Genomic DNA, 20574 nt, shown 5'->3' with positions numbered 1-20574 from the left:
CATAATCAATACAGTATTCAAACAGTATATGAAGAGCTTTGTTGCAAAACCCCTTACATCCACTTTTGACTTTTTGAGAAAAACAGCTTTTTTTTAATTGTGCAAGTATTACTTGTTCGATTTGATTCAATTTGGGGTTGGATAAAGTGTTGATGAATAGAAACTAAAAGAATAGGTTTGGGACAATTTTCAAGCCTTTCCCTTTTATTTTATTATTTCTTTCATATCGCACCTTTTGTGGATGTAAGGGGTTTTGCAACAAAATAAATTTACCCCTTTTCTAGAAACCACCTTTGCAATCAAATTTGAGCCCATTTGTTTGCACTACAATTTGTAACTTGACTAATGCTTTGAAAATCAAAAGAAAAATTGAAATATCTCATTTACTTTTTTAATTATGAATTTTGAATTAAATTCGGGAAAATGGCATTTTTTGGGTATTGCCGAAGCTACACCTTTTGTTAATTAAAATGATTTTTTCAAACATAGTGACCCAAAAACAGTTCCTTTTGGTTTTAATAGGAAAAGAATATCCCAGGCTACCAGTATACATCAAAAAAAATAAAACAAAACAATTCTATATTCATTTTAAGTTCAGATTTCGGAAATTCCTAAGATTTCCCAAACGGAAATATGCGATAACTCCGAAGGAAGGTAGTATGAAGGTCAAACAACCACCAAAATGTGTATCTTTACCCATACTATAATATTATGCCAATAACTCAATTTCGCCAAAAGTGGATGTAAGGGGTTTTGAAACAAAGCTCTTCATATATCTGCTGTATTAGCTTCATCTGGATTGTTAATTAAAACTGTTTGATGGGAATTCATAATTACCATATATTTGGGACCAGCTTCTAGCACCGCCAATGGTAACAACTTCAGACAGGAAGAAGCAAGGTTACCAATGAAGTGCTGCATATCATGCATGTATTTTGGGGGATTTGGGGCGTCGAGCAGGGGGCAGCAAAAAAAAAAGAGGCTGCAGAAGAAGGGCGGCAAAAAGAATTATTAAAGAAAAAGGTGCAGAAGAATTATGATGCTTTGCAGTATTAAACTGTATGGTATGTCACAAAAATAGATTTGATAGTATGAATTCCCATCAAACAGTATTGTATCTACCATGTTACTTCACATATAATCGGGTTACACGCTGACACTAAATGGATTTGTTTCTTTTTTTTATCAAAATACAGTTCAACAAAGATAATACTTGCAAAATTTTCATTGGGTGTGAGTAATTTGAACATGATCATCTAACATTCTGTATTACAGCATCTCTTGATTGTTATGAAATAATTAAAAATAGATATCATCCATCTATCTATATACCAAACCCACACTGAGTGATGGATAGATGAGCAAAATATAACAATGTATCTGTAAATGAGGGATAATATTTCATATCACACAAATATACATGATTAAAAATATGTTTTAATATAACCAATATAACCAATATAAGCCTTAATACCTTAAAAGCAATATACATGTATGCACATAATCATATCACATGGCTGAGGGCAAAACCATAGCAACACTTACTTTAGATATTGTATTTACTACGAAGTACGAGGTATACAAATCAAAGATACCAGGTCTTGTCTTTTTGTTTTTCTTGCTGGCTTTGAATTTTAAGATCAGGACTCACACTTAATCATTTGATCAACTTGCCCAGATTAGACCAGTTGTTGTGGTTTACAAGTTGCCCACTAGCATTTCAACTAGCCCACAAAGTAAAAAAAAAGATTAAGTGGGTCACCTTTTTTGATATAATGTCAAACTACAAGGGTAGCACACTTTTATGTTAAACAAGACAGGCATGGCAGGAAAAAGTGGGCAATACGGGAAGCTCATTGCCAGGAAATGTTTGGTTTTTGACCAAAAAAATAAAGAAATACATAAGGGAAGTATGTCATACTGGAGGGAAATTTGGTAAAACTGGAGGGAAATTCTGGATTGCTTGCAGGAAAAAAACCCCATTTTTCAGCCTCTGCAAGACAGGTAAGAACAGGAATAGATTCCTCTAACATGTGGGATAGAACAGAGATTTTATAATTAGTGCCAATATTAGTACTTGCAGGGAATTGTAGCCAGAACCGATCATTCAGAACTTACACATGATTTGAGATACAACATTTTTTGAATTATCCACATCAGTATTTAAGAGTTGCACAATTTTATTGGCAAGTTTATGCAATTAATTGTAATTGTAAGATAAAATTCATCATAAAATCCATTTACTCAAGGATGATTTATACAAATCATAACCATAGTCATTTACAATAGGGACCCTTTGTAAAGTAGCCTTTTTTTTTTTGATGAGTTACTTCAGATGGATTTAAAAGGCTTTGTAAAATTGTCCATTTTCAAATAAAGCTTTGAAAGTAGCACCACATCTTACAAGAAACCATTGCCTGTGAAGGCACTCCTAGCATCTTCCATCTGTTGTTTTGTCAATGGCAAGAGAGGAGAACGTACAGGACCACCGTAGAGACCAAACCATTCCATAGACTGCTTGAGACCAGGCACACCAAACTTACTGGTAACCTGGTAAAAAAGACAAAGAACATGATGGCCAAATGAAATACAGCACATAAGTTATAGGAACAGAATATCAGCATTTAGATTGATGAATGCAAAGACTAGAGGTGTAGCACGAGTCATCTTTTCAACAACTCTTCCTATACCTTTGTACAGGAGTCAACCATTGTTAATCCGTGATGAATCCACACTTGTACAGTAGCGTATACGCGAATGCAAGCGTGAATATGCGTTACGTGTGAGCACGTTAATTTGTCATGCCTGGAACCTGTGTGCGAATACACATTTACAAGTTGAATTCCGTATTTTTTGGAGGTAGCGGCTCAACATTGCTGCTTTATTCTGTAGTTTTATTGCTGAAATCACAAATCTTTTTGTAAGGCTGATTAACTGACATTCCTCATGAAATAATTCTTTGAATTATACGGTCTTTAGCTTGTTTTCATTGTTGAAAGGGATTCAATCATGTTTCATCATTGTTTAACAACTCATGTCCAGGGCGTCACGCAGAGGATGCGGCCGCATCGTTGTTAAACAGTGATGAACAACGGTGAAACATGATTGAATCCCTATATTAAGGACTATGCTAACTGAGATGATACTAGCTGTTGCTTGACATTTTTGCTTTAAATATCAGCACTTATGAAAGGTATGTTATTTCCTTTCATATTATCAACAATAATTTTGATATGTCCACAATCCATGTTCAAATTTATTTATTTATTATATTTTCATGATGTAATTGTCAATAACATCATTCAATGAAATGTTGCAAATTATTGGGATTATAAGAAAGTACTTACAGCTGCATTTGGTGCAATAAGCCTGTGCTGTAAAGACCTAGCCTCGTCATATTTGCCTGTATGGTACAGCTTATGAAGATCACAACACTCATTACCAAGGACATTGGCTAAAGCACACACACCTCCAACAGCACCTAGTGATTCACAGAGAGACACAAATCTGAAATTAGAGCATGTTTATACTGAGCATCTACCATTACTGCACTTTTATTCCCCAACATTTTCAATGCTGTCACTGTCAACCAGGTCATTACTGCTGCATTGCAAATGCAGGGAAATGACTGGGGAAGGGTGAAGCCCAGACAAACTTTTTCAGGACCTTCAAGCTGCTTTAAGGTCACATTTTGATTGCTTGCACTGTATTGTTTGCACTCGCACTGCATTGCTCATTATTGTATTGTACTGTTTCTTCTGGACACATCACCGAATATTAACCACCTCAAAAGGTGGTTGGTAATTTCTTGTTTAATTTCAGAATACCTTTTGATAACATTAATTCATAACCTCTGTGTACCACACCATATGTACCTCCCAAATTGCTTGTTGCGTTAGATGATACACAGATATATATGCAGAGGTTATTTCATTTCAGCATTTCTGCCTGTGATGTTACAAGTACTTATCTGGTACAATCTCATCCGGGTGTGGGATCCTATGCAACAAAACAGTTCATGCGCATGAAACTACCATATTTGAACAATGCAGTTGAAACAACCATTCAAAATCACTTTTATCAGTCAAGCTTAATTTCTGTTAGTGCCTAATGCTACTTTGGCAATGTGTCTTGAGTTGACAAGCACTAATGATGCATGGATACTTTGGTCTTGGTAAGTTTTGTTTTTACTTATACTGAGTGACTTTTTATGCATGCTTACCAACTGCATATGCTGGTAATAAAAAGCTTGCGGAGCCTGCTAATACTTGGAAGTTATTTCCTTTGGTTTTGTGTACCACTGAGCCTATCTTGGCAACCTGTCATATCAAAATAAAAGAAAACAAAAACATCATATAAGTGATCAGTCACAAAAATCACATTTGAGATGATACTGTCATCTTAATTAGATTTTGATCAGCTTTATTTTGAGACATCACTGGTCAAAATTGATCAAGGCATTAAGATATTATAAGCAAAAATATGATATGTTATGATTTTAAAAATAAATTTTGTTCTTTATTTGGGTAATTCAATCCATATCTTGAAAAGCAGTTTGCTGCAAAGTCTTCACTTTGATGTAACTAGTCACATATATTTACTGACATTTTACATTGAATTTTTCTAGGCCATTGGGAGACTACCCCGTAGTCCACTTGCCCATTGTGCATACTCTGGATATTGTATTTAAGCTTAAAACTCTGATTTAATTAATGTGTGCACAATTGATAGATTTTCACATCTGTTCTTTTCAGTCACCCTACTCCCTCTGTTTGTTAGCTTCCCAAGTGGACTACTGACTTTGGATTGCGGTCAGAGATGCTTAACACGGCTGTCTATGAGCTTCTATGGATGAGATTGTCGGAAATCTGGCCTACTAAAATTGGCCATGATGTAATGCATCTTTAAATGGATCTGGCTTGTGATTGGTCGCCCGATCTCGTTATGGTTTAAATCCTCCGGTACCTGTCATTACCATTAATAACTACATGGTACACAAGTATGTGGCGTACCCCGCCTTTGTGTTGTGTAATTGCATGAATGCGTCAATAAGTGCATGAACGCGTCTTGTATTTGCTTGCGGTTAAATTTGATTGATAAACAAGTATGATTGACAGTGTGGGTGTTAGGGACTTTGCCCGTTCAAAATCCCGTTTAAAATTGAAAGTCCATAGTCTATTTTTAACATGGAATTTCGCGATTAATAAACTGGCAGATTCTAAAATCAGAATTGTTCAGTATTGAAGTGCCAATACAATGATGACATTATGATATGTTGCATTCAATAATATAAGCCTCACGTACACTTTACTTTTTACTGTCACTAATATAATTATATAAACTTTTTCATAACAATTTTTACTAGTATTTTGATGTAATTAATATCAGTATAATTTCGAATTAAACTGAATGCTTTCATCATGATTAAAATCAAAAATAGACTATGGCATAGTCTAGGCCATTGGATATAATGATTTTTACTGACGCTTTAGCAGCCCATCATTCAGACATGTTATTATGTTACCCCTCATGTGCAAGCCAACAGACAATAGAGATACTGTAGCAATAACAAAAATAGCTGAACATGTGGTATCCTGGCAACCACATAATCTATTTAGCTTAATATTCTCAGTCATCCAGTCATTAGAATCACAAAGTTTAATCAAATACTGGAACTTACTTGTTTCACAATGGCCTATAGAACAGTATGGGTGAGGGATGGGAGGATCACTTTGTTATTCATAACATATAAGTATAACATACTTCAGACCTGGGGTACGAGCAATATTTCACTAGGATTATGAGCATGGGATTTATGAGCAAAATAATGATCTTTCTTCTGATTCCAAATCTCCATTTTGATAGGATAGAGTGGGGGATGAGGCTGTCAATCTGGTTACACACTTTCTAGTGTAGACAATATGTTACGCAACTTGAAATGTGATTTCAAACACACATACTAAAAATTTCCAACAAATTTTAATTTAAGGGGGTACTACACCCCTGCCCTATTTTGTGCCTATTTTTTCATTATTCTCAAAAAATATAGTGCATTGGTGACAAGTAAGACATGTATAGTATAGGGGCAAAGACTACAACTACTGCACTGGAAAGTTTTATTTTAGCACAGACAACAGTTGTGGAGTTACAGTCAAAAATGAGGGAAAACCAATATTTGATAAATAAATCAATAACTACTTGCCCTGATTTGCTGAATTTTCAATACAGTAGTTGTAGTCCTTGCCCCTATAATATACATATCTTACTTGTCAGCAATGCGCTATAATTTTTGAGAAAAATGTAAATATAGACACAAAATTGGCCAGGATGTAGTGCCCCCTTAAAGAATAAAAGCTATTGTTTGAAAATGGTAATGATAAAGTCACCCAAGCATAAATGGTAATTGACATTTGAATTCATCTTAATAACTCAAAGTACAATGTAATCATAATTAGGCATCACTAATGTTCCTCTAATGGATTATAATGAATGTTATTACAACAGGTGGTAGGTAGTGTGCATATATCATCATGTTTGTTGTGTCTACTCAAGCTTTCCCCAAAGCTCATGTTTTATTTGCTGATGTAAAATTAAGCATCACAATTTCATAAATATCTATGAATGTTTCCCAACATCAATAGGTCCTTGCCAATTTGCATTTTTGGGAGTCATACACCTGTTTGTCCCAACCCTTTTCACTGGTTTATAAAATTGTGGGTTCCTATGAAATTTTATACTTGTTATTTATATTTTTTTAACATTATCGTTTATGCTTGTGTATTTGAATGCCAGTGATGAATAAATAAATAAATAAAATACAAAATAAATAAAATAGCTGACTATATAATGGAATTGAATACATTAACCCCATTTTCCAGTTATCTGTACCCATGGCAACGGTTGTTTCTGCTGGCTTCTTGGTAAAATATTGAAGACTTGCATGTAGTCAAGCTGTAATTCCAATGACAATCACCATCGCAACATGGTTATCCTATTATAGCATACTAAGTCAAATGGAATGGATTATGATCAAAATAATAAGCAAAATTTACAATTACTTTTTGTCATATCTCTTTATTCAAAAGAACTTTTTATTCAAGAAAACCATAACTCTAATGATAATCAAATTCTTACTTCATACCACCAGGGCCACTCTTACCCCATACTACTATGGCCACTCTTTACCCCATACCACCAGGGCCACTCTTACCCCATACTACTATGGCCACTCTTTACCCCATACCACCATGGCCACTCTTACCCCATACCTCCATGACCACTCTTACCACATACCAGCATGGTCACTCTTACAGCTTTCATGACAACCTCCATTTTATATTTATACTCACATCTCCACTACTCTCTTTCAAGCCAATGATGTTTGGATGAGCCGACAAGCGGATGGCTGTCTCTGCTGTTATGTCCACTCCTGTGAATTTGCTTACATTATATAAGACAACAGGCACTGGGCTAGCGCCAGCAACCTGCAAAATTACAATCCAGTTTGTGTCAATGGGGATAATATACAGTCCATTTGGCTTTGTTGAGGCATTAGCATCCATGTGTGAGACACATGATGCAGATGCACCATCTTTGATGCTACTGTATCAAGAAAGCCAAATGGACTATAGCATCAGTAACTTGCAGGGATAGCAGACAGGGCAATACCAAACTCATTTATGTAAATATTTATTTGTTATATTTTGTAATCACAATTTAGTGAATTTACAGAAATGTGTATGACTGACGAGAGAGGTTTCAAGAGTATCAAGATGATATTCATGTGCCTGATGGATATTCAATCCACACCGAGTTCATCCTGCTCTCTAACTTTTCTGATTCTGTACTAGGTGTGAATGCTTTTGTCACTCACAAATGAATGACAAAACAGCCAATTTGCATTCCCAACACAATAGATACACATTGCATCCAGGATTGAAAGAAATATTTTTGTGAGAGAAAAAGGTTTGGTCAGGAAACTCCATATTTACTAAATTCTTAGCTCTAGTTAACAACACATGAAATCTTAGTAAATGATTATTGACAATGGTATGTACAATATTCCTAGCTAGCACCTTACCTTTGTGAAGTGTTGAAACAAGGCATCAGCAGTCATGCTACCTTTATAGAAGCATGGGGTAATAACTAGGACAGCATCCGCTCCTACCTCTGCCATCAATGTACTCATCTCTATGGTATCTCTTGTGGCTAAAGATAAACAGGATATCAAAGAAGTTGATTTATTCATATGAAAGCGATTAGGATGTATTTCATTTTTTTGTAACAATGAATAATTCAGGTGTATACCAAAATGTGTATTCCACCAAGGCAACCTCAGGGGATTTTATACAATATAGGCCTAAATGTCAAGAGGGCAGTGACAGGAAAAGTGGATCAATGGACATGGACAGCAGGACATGTTTTGCAAACTGAAAGTTTTGATTGATTGGACAGAAACATCATCTCAACCAAGAAGTTACAGTTGAAACTAAAATATGTACAAAATAGGCCTAATTCTTAAACACTTGAGAACGTTCCTGCAATCTTATTGGTTCTTACCCATGTGATATGACACGAAATCACACAGGTTAGCGTGTGTGCATCAACGCGATACGCATACTCGCTATTTGTACCAATCGGAGGCGCATAGCAACAACAGGACTGATCGATTTTAAGCTCTAGGTAGTTCCTTATTTGATTAAAATTTCCAATTCTTATGATATTTCTATTTGAATTGAAGTGTTTAAGAATAAGAATAAAGGTATTGTTTTTAGCTGCTGTCGTGCATCTATCGTCTCATATAACACGGAAGACATCATTAAAATAATGATGTCGCACATGTTATCTGAGACGATAGATGCACTCCAGTGGCTAAAACAAATACCTTTATTCTCTAATTGTAGGTCGAACAGATGTTGAAAAATATTAAAAACTGTCTCTTATTCAGGGTCAAAAAATAGTTTCCAGCTGGGCAATTCTACTTTTAAAGGCACATTCATAAATTCTACCTGGGCTAATAGATAACTCATTTGTAACTTACATTCACAGCCTGACCCTGCTAAAATGATTTTGTCTTTAGGTGCCATTTCTCTCATCTTCTTAACAGTTTCAACTTTTTCCTCCTTGGACAGATACACAGATTCTCCATTAGAACCTAGTACTACAAAACCTGTTACAGAAAGAAGAAAAAAATGAAGGAGAGAGAAGGTGGGAAGGGACGGGGAGTAATTCCTACAATTATTACATATGTATAGTTACAAACAGAACAGTACCTTAACATACCAACTGAAAGACAAACAAGCAAAAACAATTATAACCCTAGTTGTAGTAACTACAAATTTCGAACATTTGAGGACTTGTTCTCAAGTTGTAGGTACTCCCGTAGGGTGTCTCCAGGGTTTTATTTTGGCAAATTTGCATTAGTATATCTAGTAAAATACCCACTAGCTTTAGAAACCAGTGTCACTGATGTATGTCATCTGTGATTGCTCAACTTATTCTAAGCATCAGCATTTGTCCAAAGAAATATTTAAAAAGATGATTTTTGAGTGATTTTTATGAGCAGCGAAAAGTCCAGTCCACGACTATGTACGTGTGAATATGGTGATGAATGCATGCTAAATCGCGGCGACACATACACATAGCTCCTTGGAACTCACGGTCGGAGCCGTGAGTTCCAATTATTGGAACTATTATAACCACATAAAAGACCTACAAGTTTGAGGTCTTTTGGGAATCTTCATGTATCTTCAATACGAAAGGTCAAAATTTTCAAATGATGGTCAGCTTTTCATTCCAGCAACATAGGCCTACATACTTTTTCATATCATTAGACTTACATGTATAAAGTGTACTTTGAGGACTGTTAAACGTCAAAAATATCAACTTTGAATAATTTGTCAATAATTTTGTATTGTAATATCGCAAATGTCAAAAAATTAAAATTATTTGATATCAGAAGTGAAGTGTGTCTGATGTGCTCTCAGATCCCACAAAAAATTTGTTTGCCAAAAAAAAATTTGTTTGTTATTAAAAAAATGTATGATTTTGTAACTTAATATCTGGATGAATTACACAGTTCAAAAGAATGTGAGCTTTATGCAGTACTCACAATACATTTCTCATTTTGAAATTTATAGATTTTGTCCACTAAATAGGCTCTCTGAGTTATCACTAAGTACTAGTGGTCACCCGTTTTTTCACAATTCCTAAATGAATACAATTATTTGCAAATTGCATCACCGCCCTCCAAGTTTTTATTGAGAACAATTTTACCAACTCCCTAATTTATTATTATTACTTCAGGCCGAGTAATGTCCTCATCCTCACCGATTTTTGGAAATTTTCTAATATTTTTGTTATTTTTCTTATTTGCTCCTTACTTTGTTTCTAAAATGTTCTTGGTTATCATTTATAAACACATTGCAAACGCTTTCTTTAAGCATGGGGAACGGGCATGGGGTAGGGCTTTGGGGAAATAACAAAAATATTAGGGGCCTCCCCATTTTTATGATGTGTTGACAAAGCCTTTGCAATTGCTATTTTACACAGAAATACCGTACAGAAATGAATTTAGTAAATTTGAAATATTAGGCTTCTCACTGGACGATATCCATGTTATTTATTTTACTTGGTTTTAATTGCTAACATTGAAAAAAAAAATGAGGTGAATATACAGCGTAACTCAGTACCGTATATTATAAGAATGTCATTTGCAATTTTCTGATTTGTAATGGGGGGGCTGATGCAAAAAAGGGGGCGTGACATTTTTTATCTTTCTGAAGAGGGCCTTTAAAACATCACCTTAATTTTTTCTTTGAGAACATGACTTACACTGTTTTCTATGGAGTTGACGTTCTGTTTTTCATGGCTAAAGGGGGGGGGGGGGCTTTGAAAATACATTGTAACTTCAGGTCCAAAAGGAGGCCTGAAAAAAAATGAGATTTGTTCTTTCAGCATCAGCCCTAGACTAGCTTGCCAGTCTCGTGTACACCGTTTGTACACTGAGACTGGCTTATGCCATTTTGTGTGTCAATGGGATTACACACTTAACGTTTTGCGCAGCTCAAACATTTCAACAATTTTTTTTGCAATTCAGTCAATTTATATGAAATTGGTACTCACATATAAATCTGATCTCCAAATCATAGTTATCTTATTCAATGTATCCAAGTAAATTAAACTTGGAATTTCTGATACTTTAAAGATAATTTCCAAGCTGTCGACCCCCCCTACGTCCGACGAGCGTGATCAGTAGTGAAACAATGCAAGTCACGAGATGACCCACCTCATCTACAGCCGGTTTCTGTCATCAAGTCGTGTTCGCGATACAGCCACGTGCACAAGTGAGGTCGAGACTAATTGGTGACGTCGATAACAACCACTGATCAGTGATAACAACGAGTAAACAAAATGGCTGGGAGAACTGAGAAAGTCATGGTTTTTTTTAATGTTTCATCGTGACGATCAGAAACATCAAAAAACTTTTTTTGACTGCGCTTGATATGCTAACGATATACAGGTACATTTGAAGGATATAAATTGGATGGTAAAAAGGCCAAATATTGCAAGATATCTACTCGCTAGAATCCTAGCGAGCCCGCAAAAAAATGTCCATCCATGCGAAAGTAATATTGACAACGTAAAATCCCGACTAATCAGCCCCCCCATTGAACCTCCCTTGACCCTTCCAACTTAAATATAATGACTTTTATAATGGCGTCGGCCACCACCGTGTCACGTACCTCTAAATGGGATTTCACTGAAACGTTTCATGTTGTTTCCCATCTGATCATATTTGATGTTTTCTTGGTCATCAAATGGAGTGATAACTGGTGGAAATATACCACTGAGATCCAACGATTTCTCGCCAGTTGTATTTGTCGACATGCTTCTTTTTTCAGTAAGCTTAAAATTGGAAGACAACACAGCAGATGCAGGCACTTTCCTATTCACTACTTTGGAAGCAAATGAAGCAGAAACTCTAAGAGTCCTAAACACCGCAACACTTGAAGCCATTCCGAAAGACAATAGCTACCGATACAAGCTTAACTGATCTAGACTCGCTTGCCAGTCCTATATACGCCGTACCTATGTGATCAAGAAAGCTTCAAAAGATGACATACTCCTATAAAATGTCAACAACAGGTGATCGACCCGTTGACCTCTGAACCAATCGTGTCACTATGGCAAGCTGATGTATCCATTTTTATTAATTCGACACATGGCGTGGTTTTATTTTACACTCGGGGATCAGGCCCGCGGGAATATGAGATTGATTGATTGATTGATTGATTGATCGACGATTGATTGATTGATTGATTGCTTGATTGATTGATTGATTGATTGATTGATTGATTGATTGATTGATTGATTGATTGATTGATTGATTGTTTGATTGATTGATTGATTGATTGATTAATTGATTGATTGATTGATTGATTGATTGATTGATTGATTGAGATTGATTGATTGATTGATTGATTGATTGATCGACGATTGATTGATTGATTGATTGATTGATTGATTGATTGATTGATTGATTGATTGATTGATTGATTGATTGACATTCTGATTGATTGATTCATTGATTGATTCATTGATTGATTCATTGATTGATTGTTTGAGTGATTGATGTCAGTTTGCCTAAAAATTAGGTAGGATATAAACACAATAACGATAGGTCGTAGATAGCACAAACTATATTTTTTTAAATCCTTGTTATCAAACGAGTACCGTAATTTGAGATATCTTTCAACAAGATCGAAGCATTTTCAATTTTTTACCCCTGTGTGACCTTTCGATTCGTTAGCCCTATACCACCTCTCAAAAACATATCCTACAATTAGGGTCTATATCCTAACACCGGGTATTAAACATTGGGCATGAGTGTTGAACTCAATCCTTAATTAAGGTCCGCATGAAATTTAATCCTTAATTAAGGCCCGCATGAAATTTAGCTCATAGATTATACACATTTGGACATGTATTTAGCTTGTTCGTCCCTATTGTTTTATTTTGCACTTCTTGTTGTCCCCTCTGCATACTGGTTTCCTTTTTTCCCATACTAAGTTAGTGTACCTTCACCTGCTCTCTTTTCAGTTGTGAAACTATAAACAGTTAAAAAAAAAAAACTGCAAGTTGCTAAAAAAAAAAAAAAAAAAGAAGGGAAGGAAAAACCCCTTCTGTTGATTATTGAATGAGATATGCTTCATATCTAAAATTAATCGAGTAAATTTATACCGACAGCAGCGCGAAAATGCAGCTTTGTAATTGGTTGAATTATTAAATGACTATGCAATAAGAACTAGCCAGCACAGAGCGATGTGAGTAATGATATTCTTTACCAGCTTTCTATTGGTCAATGCTTTTATGTAAACTATTCCGTTATTACCTGTTGCACGCCAAACCAAGCTCTTAGAATCCACACAAAACAACTGGCTTTAAAACAACGGCATATTCATTTATGTACAAACTTGTAAAAACTGGACCGTTTTATTTTCAAAAGAGGTCGCTGGAAACCTGTTTCATCTGACACAAGTCAACGAAAAAACATCACTGGGATCAAGTGGCGGAGGCTGGAAGTCTCGCAACTACCAGCAACTGGTGGCAACGATTGCAAGACACGTCAAGACATAAGCGACACGGAGAAAAACCAATATCGATCTGTTTCTCATGATCAGTAATCACTGACGACTGAGCGAAATAAATCACGTAATCGATTAATTTTTTGATATAACCAAACTGGTGTGATTTTTAACAATTTTGACGACTTGTGTTACTGCATCAAGAAACGTTCAACTAAAATTAGAAGCGGGCACGATTTTCAACTCCAAGGAAGATATTTGTGTTGCAGCAACAGAAACGACGATAGCAAAAATGTGACGTTGAGTGTTATAAAACTGCATCAGATATGAGTCGAAACTTGACTTGACTCTTAAATCAAGATAGCTCGATGGGGAAAATAAGGATATCAACCACCATCGTTTTATTGGTAAGTGTGTGGATTTTACATTAATTAATCCTAAAGAATGAATTTTAAATTTCCTTAATTATCCAATAGAATAGGCCTTTAACTGTAACATGTTGATGTCAAGCATGGAATATGACATTAGTACGTAAACAGCTCATGATGAAAATAATTTATTTTCAAATACAACCATGATATTGATAAAAATATGACCATCTATGAATTTCATCTGGAGACAAAATTCAATTTCTACGTTTCGAATAGACATGTGTATTATAATACCCTTTGATTTGACAACAAGAGGTAAGATTTTAAGCAAACTAGCTAATTTCACAATTTTGTGACGGTCTTTGGTATCACATCTTAAAATGTGTGAGAAAATCGTAAATGTATTGATATACCGTAATTTAATGGGCAATATATAGGCCCTATAGATATATTACAAATAATTATTTAAAATGCAAAAACGAATTAAATACCGGGGGGGGGGGGTAACTTCCTAGCAGGCTCGGCAAATTAAGATTTAAATACACTATTGAAAAAGAAGCAAACAATAATTTTATATTACAGCCAAATGGTAAAATATATAGAAAGTGCATTATTGACTACAGACTAGACTCGAATGACTATTAAAACAGCACTTTCTCTAATTAAAGTAATTTAAATTGACTTGGTTTCTGCATGACCAACCAGGCAAGACCATTCTATACATCTTAATCATTAATGTCATGCAGCCTTTGTCAAAAATGACTTTTGTTTCAGTGTTGCAAGGATCCAAAAATGACCCTTTCATTAATTAAGGGCATATTGCAATTTGTCGACTCTGACAGGTCCTGGCCGCGTATTTTTGTCTGCAACCACAATGGGCTGAAAAAAGCCAAACCTATACCTACCTACATTATGCTCTAATCCTAACCCAAACCCTACAGGTTATTTCGGCACATTATGGTTGCAGCGATCCATTATGGTTGCGGAAAGAATAAAAAAAGCGTCACGGCATACACGGGAGTGGTCATTTGGTAAATCGTCAGGCAATACCAAAATGTTACGGGTCCAGGGGTATCTGAGTAAAAGAGATGAAATGAGAATCATGAGCCACTTGTTGTGCATCTTGACCATAAGCATATCAACACTCACATCTAGATTTCCTTGACAAATTTCCGCCATTTAGTGTTATAGGTTCTTTTATTGGACCTTCCCCATTCTGGAGTGAAGTTGCCGCTTCTTGTCCTGATCATGTGACGGTTAATTGCATCCTAAATATAATATTGAGACTGAATGGTTATTTTTGTGAAATCTATATAATGTTACTTTTTGAAATAAAATAATTGCCAATAAAATATACCCCGAACCTGTTGCGCTATCATGGCCCGAGGCAAACTATTATTTCAATAACATTTCAAATAATTTGCTATATTCTATTAATCATAATAATTTTATTACGATAATTGTGTTTCAAACGACGTGATCGTGCTGGTGGCATGTATTAAAACCAGTATTTTAAATAAAAAATTCATTAAAAACGGCTCATTAAACATGGCTACCAAAACTGGCGTCCCAGGTAACTATGGCAACCAGCGAGTTTGACTGATGAATAATGGGGAAGTTGAAACACGTTCTGAATTATTATTATTATCCTCAACACGAGTTCTTTTTGAAAAAATAACGCTTGACTTGCAGTTGAAACCAATGGAATTCATTGCTTTGTTAATAACATTGCTTAGTAACATGTCGTTTAAAACCCTATTCATGCATGGTCTATCGGGTTTTTAATTTCAAATAGGCATATTTTGTCAGCCAATATAATGAATTAAACTATTGAAAAATGAAAAGAGCAAATATAATGATTGTCACAAATTATATTGGCTCCTGCAAAGTTATTTATAGCGATAAGTTGTATAGCTAATTGATTTCTTTTACTCGCATTTCTCTTTATTTCTTTTTTTTGAAATTATATTCCTATCACTATACTAGGTTGCAATTAGATTATTTTGCTATTTTTTCGATGAGTTTACTTGAAAATGATTTGTAATGCTTACTTGCATTCTTCCTTCTGTTAGAGTACACGCATTAATCATCTGTTTGTGAGATATACTAAAAGATGATATAGTTTAAAATATAAGTTGTAGTAAAACACCCAAACATTGCGCTCATTGAATTGGACTCTACGTATAGTAGTAAGTAGTTTGTGCATGTTCATCCGGCGTGTGGAAAGTTAACATTGGTAATAAGCTTGCTTGTGGCATACAAACAGGGACGACGCGGGATACCGGGCGTGGCGCCGGGCGGGGACTTATAGTATTGTCTATTATTAAAAGTCAGATTTTGTCGTTTGGCATAATTTGACTATAATTAGCCCTGATGAACTTATTCAAAGAGAAATGAGACGGTATCATGTCTATTTTACACATACCACCATCGCACTACCACTGAGCATTATTTTAATACACGAAACTGGACTACAGCTCAGTATTATTTGATCAATGGATCAATAAGACTATGCTTGGTTTGAGCGAGGTAAAATGTACGAAAACATTAAGCAGTAATAAGTTCAAATATTTGCACTAATTATAACTTATCAGACACTTCATTTGTCTATACTGATTAACATGATAATAATTTTACGACTTCAAACTCTTATTATATTTAAATATGATTACTATTTTCATAATTTGAAGTACCCAGAGAACACAAGTCGACACGGTCTCCATCATCCTCGATATATCAGTCTGTTGTTGTCAATTTGTTGAACCAACACTATAAATTTATTTATTATTTGACACTACCATAACTGTTTACCTACTCCGCCATTTATTTACCTCGTTTTTTATTCGTTCAATTAACCCCCAAAACAATATAAATGTCATAGTACGTCTCTACGCGTTGCATCCTGTTACAATTTTAATTTCCTGAATTATGGTTAAAACCAATAGAGGCTTAGGTAACACATAACAAATTGGTGCTGAATACTTGCTACAGAAAATTGGAATCGTCGCCCTGATAACATTGGATTAAGGGCTGGATTCTGTCTCTTAAAAAAGGTTGCACTGGCCTTTTTAAGAGACCACCAGTGGATACCCTTTCCATTAAAGGTTCTCCAAAAGGGTTACAGGATCTTTAGAATTCAAGGAACCTTTGTGGGTTCTTGAGCATTATAAAGAACTTTAGATTTAAAAAGCACTAGATAGAGCATGCATGTCTTCCATATCTACTGTACTTTTTTTTCCCAACAAGTAGCCTATATATTCGTAGATCTTTTGAAGTACATTTTAAGGTAGCGTGTGTCAGAATATGTACAGAGAGGGCCAGAGCACGAGCCAGCCAGCATCCCCTACCGACCCTCTACCCAAACCCACCTATATATGAAAGACACATTATAAATTTGTGTGATAAATTGTGATTAAAAAACCTACCGAAGCGTGTTTATACTACCAAGTAAAAAAAAAGAAAAAATTTGGTTGTATCCAAAAAATAGTTTGGTTTTAACCAAAAAATATTTTGGTTTTAACATCAAAATATTTTGGTTTTAACCAAAATATATTTTGCTGGGGTAAGTGGTGATTTTCAAAGTAGGACCAAGAAACTGCATTTGAGCTCTGAACATGTGGTGTTTTTTTTGACAGGGTCTTTATATGACTGATTTGAAATGAAGCTGAAAAAATGTGAAAAAATATATGAAAATCTGACTGGAAGATGATCAGTATAATATTTAGGCATTATAGTCATAGCTGAAATCCCTTCACTTTTGCTTTATTAGAGTACCGTATAGGCCTACGTATTTAAGAACGTTTTCACGGATTGTTTTGGCACAGAGGAGATGATCACGGAAAAGTAGTTCACACACGGGTGTCGATTATTTTGTTGACGAATCCAACGAGCCAAGTCATGGTCAGGATTTGGTCGGCCATGACTGGGTCCCCGCAGCACCAAACTGGTGTTGTGACTGCCCAATTGGGTGCATTAACCGCTTAAAATTCGATGTTAGATTCTTTTGTGTTGTAAACTGTCATCATTCTTTTGTCTACGTGTAACACGGGTGACAGAATGCAGTTTAAATTCCCTCCAAGGCCGCATCATTTCACATTTTAGGTGAGATGGAGCCGACGGGGACCATGGCTGCCATTGAGGTGTAGGAATGCATGACATTGGATTCGTCTATACTTTAATGTTTGCTAGGGTGGGAAAGAACGGTCGCGGTCGAAGAGAGGCTATGTATAAAGGAATTTCTATGGTTTTTTTTTTTTTATAATTTTTTAAACACGGTATATAAAAGTACGGTATCATGTTGTGTCACGTCGTGAAATAATCTCTTTTTTTTTTTTCATTTTGTTACAGGTGTATATTATAAACCATGGAATCCAAAATGTAAAAGGTAAGTTGGTTGCAAGGTCGATATGACACAGTTTTAATGATCTTTTCTTTTCTAGGTACCGGTACTATAGGCTCCTCCCGGGAGGCTATAGGCGATTGGCTATGCCTATGTGTTGGGCCTATATGAAGTAAACAATAACAATAATTATGAAACTACATTAAAAAGTCATTTGGGGAAATAATAAACAAAATTAATATGTAGGCCTAGGCCTAATAAATAGATGTTGAATTTGTGCGGTACAATCTACTGCTTCATGTGTCCTATTTTAATTTTGACTCATTTAGCAAGCTATACTTCTAATAGGTCACAAGCGGTAAATAATGTTGAAGACGCGCTATGTATACCAGCCGCTATCTTCAAACCGACACCGCGAACATCTTCTCCACCAATTCCATCCCATTGCTCTATGCCCTCTTGCGTCCTCAATTCGATGGAATCTTTGCATTGAGTGGAGAGAGGGCGTCGTTAATGAAACAGCCGAGTGATTACCCTATTTGTCACGTTACAAAACTTTATTGTTGACCCATCGATTTTCGCTTTCTGGTGCATTGTGGGGTCCCAAAATGATATTTTTTCATTCAATTTGCTTTGGAATACGCCGGAAAGACGTGGTCGATGGATCGGCAACGAAGTTCATTGATCATTTTTTTAAAATTTTATTCTTGGTTCATTTTATTGTTGTTTTTGTTTAAATTTGTTTGTTTCCTCGTATATTAATGTAAGAACGCACCGTCGGGTAGACGTGTGCCGCTGTTATAAAAGCGTTGTTCTAATAAAATTATTATTATTATATATACCGGTAGTCTCATGCTGTACGTCATTATGTTAATATGAATATTAATGAGTAATATCAGGGCCACTTTCGGGACAGCCAGTGGCATATTAAACCACTCCGATACCATGATATTGGAACACATGGATCTCTGACTAGTACTCACTTCAAAAGACCCGCCGCACTGTTTTGAATCGATGTTTGTCTCGGTCTGACCTTCTTACGTAATGGTGTTGACAGCGTCAATTTACCAACCCACACAAAACCTTCGTGATCATGTTTCATCAATCAGCCAATCACGAACGCGCTTTTATATATGCATGTGACCTCGCGGTCAAACTTCTACTTCTGCCCAATCACGTACGCCGTTAGCCATCGATGTTTGTAAACAAATCCACGTGGAAAGTGGAATATTATCAATATTCAACAGCTTGTGTAAGCGTCGGGGAAGGCCGTAATAAAATGGATCCATGATACGGTGGTTCAGAATTTTTTTCTCTTTGTTTTCACCTTTGATTTTTTAATTTTCACCACTGCATTCGCCTTAAAACGGATCATTTCTAGTGGCAATTTCGACGTGTTTGAGGTGGAAAATAATGGAAATCTACCATGCGGATCGTGGTAAGGTAAACTTTTATCTCTTTTTTAGCACTAAATAAGTAAACTTTATTAAAAATAGGGCCATGTTGTCACCAGAAAAGGTATTTTTTACTGTAAATCATATCATTTATCGATGTTTTCGCTAAAAAAGTAATGATTTCTGGCGTATTTTTTACACGCTGTGTGTTTTTGTGTGTGGCACTCGCGTACTCGACACTCGTGCACTGGCCGTATTTTAAGCTTACCAATACCATTTCGCATTTCAGAACAAAGAATACCAAGATAAATCTCTTAAATTGTCATGTTTTTATACTCCAGTGGACCTTATTTCGTTAAGCTTACACTATACAGTTAACCATGGGGAAGGTGTGGTCGCGCTGATGTGAATTGTGATTATCTGATCGAGATCCTATTCCTGATTCTCGGACTCTCTGGGAAAATATTGCAAGGAAATTTTTTCCTAAGTCTGTGGTTAAATAAACATGATAGAGCATTGATTGTTTTCCAAATATTCCTTGGACATGATTTTGATAGTCATGTAATGATGTATGGCATATGAATATTTAATATGAATCATGACATGAGACCAATGCTTGCTGGTTCGCTTCATGTTCGGTAGTGATGTCAATGCCTTTAACGGCAAGCATACCGACCGACAAGCTGCCCATAAACTTGATGCACACAATTTGTGAAATGTACATGTACGTCACTTCCAAAATTCAGTTCATGTGAACCAAAGAAAAGATTTGTAGTGACGTCACTGTATGTTCTTAGGTTGCGTATAAACTTTGTAACTTCCATGTCGAGGTTGCGTAACCTTGTAACTTCTGCACCGTCTTTGACGTCACTACCGGTACCAAT

The 20574-nt window shown here is 35.6% G+C and overlaps 2 protein-coding genes across 3 annotated transcripts in view; one reads left to right on the top strand and one right to left on the bottom strand.

The window, feature by feature from the left end:
- Positions 1-662: 662 nt before the first annotated feature.
- On the bottom strand, positions 663-12110 carry LOC140149244 (4-hydroxy-2-oxoglutarate aldolase, mitochondrial-like). Its single transcript, XM_072171476.1, has 7 exons — positions 11745-12110; positions 9041-9169; positions 8081-8208; positions 7350-7484; positions 4223-4319; positions 3348-3481; positions 663-2550 (listed from the first exon to the last, which is right to left on the bottom strand). The coding sequence occupies exons 1-7, from the start codon at positions 12016-12018 to the stop codon at positions 2401-2403; spliced, it is 1047 nt and encodes a 348-aa protein (XP_072027577.1). The 5' UTR covers positions 12019-12110; the 3' UTR covers positions 663-2400.
- A 1265-nt stretch (positions 12111-13375) lies between these two features.
- LOC140149242 (uncharacterized) overlaps positions 13376-20574 on the top strand; it is a 75949-nt gene continuing 68750 nt past the window's right edge. For both annotated transcript variants that reach the window (XM_072171473.1, XM_072171475.1), the window contains exons 1-2: positions 13376-13993; positions 18305-18341. In XM_072171473.1, the coding sequence (XP_072027574.1) occupies positions 13955-13993; positions 18305-18341 (76 nt within the window). In that variant the 5' untranslated portion in view covers positions 13376-13954. The remainder of the gene's footprint in view (positions 13994-18304; positions 18342-20574) is intronic.

The sequence above is a fragment of the Amphiura filiformis genome, chromosome 3, assembly GCF_039555335.1.
Source record: "Amphiura filiformis chromosome 3, Afil_fr2py, whole genome shotgun sequence".
NCBI classification, from domain to species: domain Eukaryota; kingdom Metazoa; phylum Echinodermata; class Ophiuroidea; order Amphilepidida; family Amphiuridae; genus Amphiura; species Amphiura filiformis.
This window is presented reverse-complemented; position numbering and strand designations above follow the sequence as displayed.

Coding starts and splice junctions, on each gene's coding strand:
- LOC140149244 (XM_072171476.1), bottom strand. CDS start 12,018: ATGGCTTCAAGTGTTGCGGTGTTTAGGACTCTTAGAGTTTCTGCTTCA. Junction 8,209..9,040: donor AGCAGGGTCAGGCTGTGAAT/GTAAGTTACAAA, acceptor GTTTATCTTTAG/CCACAAGAGATACCATAGAG. Junction 2,551..3,347: donor TTATTGCACCAAATGCAGCT/GTAAGTACTTTC, acceptor CTTTTTTACCAG/GTTACCAGTAAGTTTGGTGT.